Here is a 5,000-nt window from a genome sequence, read left to right on the forward strand (position 1 = left end):
CCACCATTTTCTCAACAATTTTTCAGCGATTGTAAGTGTTGATAGATGTTCTGAAGACCTGCTGTAGATCTTTATAGCTTTTGTGAAGATGGTGAACGAAATTATTTCGATTTATCAAATTCGGACAATGCGCATTGGTGTTCTTTACATATAATATGTATTTGCATATATTGCCATTTAACCATATACATGTTTTCTAAAAAAAATGTGTATATATATGGATGAGTGTATGTATATACGTATATATACACATGTATATGTATGTATTTTTTATTTATATATACCTACACACACGCGCGCGCGCACATATATCTATACATACATATATATATTTATATATATAATATGTATATATATATATACATATATATATATATATATATATATATATATATATGTGTGTGTGTGTGTGTGTGTGTGTGTGTGTGTGTGTGTGTGTGTGTGTGTGTAAGCGTGTGTGTGTGCGTGTGTTTAGAATAAATAAGTGGATTTATATATATTATATTCAAACATATATATACATATATGTATTTATATTCATATTCATATATACTTATATATACACTTACACACACATATATAAATACATACTTATATATCCATACATATATGTATACAGATACATATGTGTATCATTATTATCACTATCACAATCGTTATCGTTATCCCCATTATCATCATTATATTCACTATCATCAATATCATTATTATACTCATCGTCATAATCATCGCTATCATTACCATTATCATGCTGCACGGGCATTTATATTAATGATCTCAGTTTTTCTCTCTAAATTGAAAAAGAAAAAATATATAAAGTAACAATTTTTTTTTACGTATAAATCTATTTTTATAATAGTGCACACAATTCCAGGAAAATAAAAACTAACAACTCATCTCAGATTCTGACATGTTCGATTCGCTAAATCTCTTTTTTTTATTTATACCAGTTGACACGTAATACTTATATTTCCATATGATTTGCAATTTTAAAACTAACAATATTCCTAATGGTTTTTAATGAACTTTACTGCCCGCAACATCACTCTTTTTCTCTCAGAAGAAATTTGGCGAATCGAAGTACTCCAGAGCCTGGGATGAGTTGCCAGTTTTTATTTTTTTTCTGAAATTGGACGTTTTATGGCAATAAACACGATAAATTACAGCCAAAATAAGATAAAAATGTTTTCATCTCAGATTCTGACATGTTCGATTCGCTAAATCTCTTTTTTTTTATTTATACCAGTTGACACGTAATACTTATATTTCCATATGATTTGCAATTTTAAAACTAACAATATTTCTAATGGTTTTTAATGAAATTTACTGCCCGCAACATCACTATTTTTCTCTCAGAAGAAATTTGGCGAATCGAAGTACTCCAGAGCCTGGGATGAGTTGCCAGTTTTTATTTTTTTCTTCTGAAATTGGACGTTTTATGGCAATAAACACGATAAGTTACAGCCAAAATAAAATAAAAATGTTTTCATTAGGTAGATCATATGATGGTTCTGAGAAATCATATACACGTACATGGTGCATGTTCCTCTGTGTATATACCCACATTTCAAGATACAATAACAAAGTTAATGACAATAATAACAATAATACTGCTATTAATTATCATGACACTAATGCTACAAATGATGATTAAGAGTGTCATTTTTATAGTGATTATCATGATTTACATTATCATTAGCAGTAGTACTGGTAGTGATATCACAGTAATGTTACACATCATATTACTATTATTAACATTACTACAGGCGCAGTTATTCTTTTTTTTTTTTTACATTATCATTACTATCGTGATGGTAATGATAATGATAATGGCGATAACAACAATAATAGCTGTTGCAATACCAATGATAACAAATGATCAAGATAACAATAATAACATTCATAATGACGATACATTTTCTGTGATATATATTTGGAAAATCATTGCTGGCCATTCTGCCGCTTGCTCCTTTCGATGTCCTGTACCTTTTGCTGTGGGTGCTCCCTCGGCTCCTCCTCGGCCCCCTCTCGGCTCCACCTCGCCTTCCTCGGCTCCCCAATGGCTCCCTCTCAGCTCCTAGACTGCTCTCCCTCGGCTCCCCATTGGCTCTCTCTCGGATCCCTTACTGCTTTCCCTCGGCTCCCTCACTGCTCGCCCTCGGATCCCTCGGCTCCTCCTCGGCTTCTCCGGTTCTCTCGGCTCCCTTGGACGTAACGGCTCCCCAATGGCTCCCTCTCGGCTCTCCTTCGACTCACCCTTGTCTCTCCTTCGACTCACCCTTGTCTCTCTCTCGGCTCCCTCGCCTCCCTCGGCTCCTCCTCGGCTCCCTCGGACGTAACGGCTCTCCAATGGCTCCCTCTCGGCTCCCAGACTGCTCTCCTTCGACTCACCCTTGTCTCTCCCTCGGCTCCCTCGGACGTAACGGCTCTCCAATGGCTCCCTCTCGGCTCCCAGACTGCTCTCCTTCGACTCACCCTTGTCTCTCTCTCGGCTCCCTCGGACGTAACGGCTCCCCAATGGCTCCCTCTCGGCTCCCAGACTGCTCTCCTTCGACTCACCCTTGTCTCTCTCTCGGCTCCCTCGGACGTAACGGCTCCCCAATGGCTCCCTCTCGGCTCCCAGACTGCTCTCCTTCGACTCACCCTTGTCTCTCTCTCGGCTCCCTCGGACGTAACGGCTCCCCAATGGCTCCCTCTCGGCTCCCAGACTGCTCTCCTTCGACTCACCCTTGTCTCTCCCTCGGCTCCCTCGGACGTAACGGCTCCCCAATGGCTCCCTCTCGGCTCCCAGACTGCTCTTCTTCGACTCACCCTTGTCTCTCGGCTCCCTCGCATCCCTCGGCTCCTCCTCGGCTCCTTCGGACGTAACGGCTCCCCAATGGCTCCCTCTCGGCTCCCAAACTGCTCTTCTTCGACTCACCCTTGTCTCTCGGCTCCCTCGCCTCCCTCGGCTTCTCCTCGGCTCCCTCGGACGTTACGGCTCCCCAATGGCTCCCTCTCGGCTCCCAGACTGCTCTTCTTCGACTCACCCTTGTCTCTCTCTCGGCTGCCTCGGCTCCTCCGGTTCTCTCGGCTCCCTCGGCTCCCTCGGCTCCTCCGGTTCTCTCGGCTCCCTCGGACGTAACGGATTCCGCGGCCGCACTCCCGCGCCTACTATGCTCGCGAAGCCAAGGTTTCAGGGTGATGTTTATGCTGCGTGAGGGCGACCGGAAAAGGTACTCATATGCTTCTGTAGTGGATATTTGATTATTTGCTTTATTTTATGTATTTATTTATTTGCTTTATTTTATGTATTTATTTATTTGCTTTATTTTATGTATTTATTTATTTGCTTTATTTTATGTATTTATTTATTTGCTTTATTTTATGTATTTATTTATTTGCTTTATTTTATGTATTTATTTATTTGCTTTATTTTATGTATTTATTTATTTGCTTTATTTTATGTATTTATTTATTTGCTTTATTTTATGTATTTATTTATTTGCTTTATTTTATGTATTTATTTATTTGCTTTATTTTATGTATTTATTTATTTGCTTTATTTTATGTATTTATTTATTTGCTTTATTTTATGTATTTATTTATTTGCTTTATTTTATGTATTTATTTATTTGCTTTATTTTATGTATTTATTTATTTATTTTTTTTAAAAGTTATCTGCGAGTGCATATTCTTTACTTAAGTAAGGAACATTATTTCCAGATAAGTAACAGGGGCAGTAGTAACGTTACTGGTGATAATGGCAGTGTTATCACTAGTCGCGGTACAACAATACAAGTAACTTAGTGACGACGTAACTAACAAAAATGTATATTTAAAAAAATCACCGATAATCTGTCGAAGACGTGGCAAATAATCCCATTTCTCGTCTCTTAACTCTCCTCTTATTTTAATTCAGTTATAAAATAATAATAATATTAACAATAATAATAACAATTAATAAATAAATAAAACCAACAATAACAAATAATAAAATGAGTCAAGAAAAATAAATTAATAGAAAAAAAAAAAACATAAACAGATCAACCATCCGAATAACACACCGAGGACGAGAGCCTTGTTTAGCCAAGAAGCGGAACGGTTAGCCTTGAGTGTGGTCCGAAGCGTTCCTCTGAGTGGCGACTCCAGCGTCCAGTTATAAGCCTTCAAACCGAGCATCACCGAGACTCGGAGTCCCGCAAGAAGTAAACAGCTAAACTGTACTTGAGGGAAAAGCGGGGACTGTTTTTATGCGCATTCTGAGAGGACGTAAACAGTTAGAGAGACTACTTGAGTTTTGATGGAGAACCGAAGCTCAATTTTCTTTTTTTAAATGGTGAAATGCAGATAAGGAGGGATTATGTAATTGCACCTTTCTGCCACACACACAGGTAGGTGTGTGTGTGTGTGTGTGTGTGTGTGTGTGTGTGTGTGTGTGTGTGTGTGTGTGTGTGTGTTCATGAATATATGTATGATATATATATATATATATATACACACATACATATATATATATATATATATATATATATATATTATACATATATACGTACACTATATATATATATATATATATATATATATATATATATACGTATATATATACATATATGTATATATACGTATATATACATATATGTATATATACGTATGTATATACATATACATAAACATATATATATATATATATATATATAAATATATACATATATATATGCATACATACATACATACATACATACATAAATACACATATATGTATATGTATATACTGTATATATGCATATATGTACATAGATATACTGTATATATGCATATGGCTATATGTATATATGTGTGTGTGTGTGTGTGTGTGTGTGTGCGTAAGCGTATGCGTATGTATAATTATATATACTAATATATATATATGTATTATATATATATAATATATGTAATATAAATAATCTCAGATCATTATATTCCTATGAGCAAACATAGATTATATTCAATTTTACTAATGTATGAAGTGAAGAAAGTGG

General features: G+C 36.3%; 1 protein-coding gene across 1 annotated transcript; it reads right to left on the reverse strand.

Annotated features, from left to right (window-relative positions):
* Window positions 1–1,352: 1,352 nt before the first annotated feature.
* On the reverse strand, window positions 1,353–4,161 carry LOC125031543 (zinc finger CCCH domain-containing protein 13-like). Its single transcript, XM_047622425.1, has 4 exons — window positions 4,047–4,161; window positions 2,921–3,229; window positions 2,150–2,856; window positions 1,353–1,421 (listed from the first exon to the last, which is right to left on the reverse strand). The coding sequence occupies exons 1-4, from the start codon at window positions 4,159–4,161 to the stop codon at window positions 1,353–1,355; spliced, it is 1,200 nt and encodes a 399-aa protein (XP_047478381.1).
* Between the last annotated feature and the right edge of the window lie 839 nt (window positions 4,162–5,000).

Source organism: Penaeus chinensis, chromosome 13 (assembly GCF_019202785.1).
Source record: "Penaeus chinensis breed Huanghai No. 1 chromosome 13, ASM1920278v2, whole genome shotgun sequence".
NCBI classification, from domain to species: domain Eukaryota; kingdom Metazoa; phylum Arthropoda; class Malacostraca; order Decapoda; family Penaeidae; genus Penaeus; species Penaeus chinensis.

Bases quoted from the DNA above. Each gene is read 5' to 3' on its own strand.
- LOC125031543 (XM_047622425.1), bottom strand. From the start codon at position 4,161: ATGCTCGGTTTGAAGGCTTATAACTGGACGCTGGAGTCGCCACTCAGA. The intron at 3,230-4,046 runs GTGTGTTATTCG...TATCCACTACAG, and splicing joins AAACAAGGCTCTCGTCCTCG to AAGCATATGAGTACCTTTTC. The intron at 2,857-2,920 runs GTGAGTCGAAGA...TTACGTCCGAAG, and splicing joins GAGGGAGCCGAGAGACAAGG to GAGCCGAGGAGGAGCCGAGG.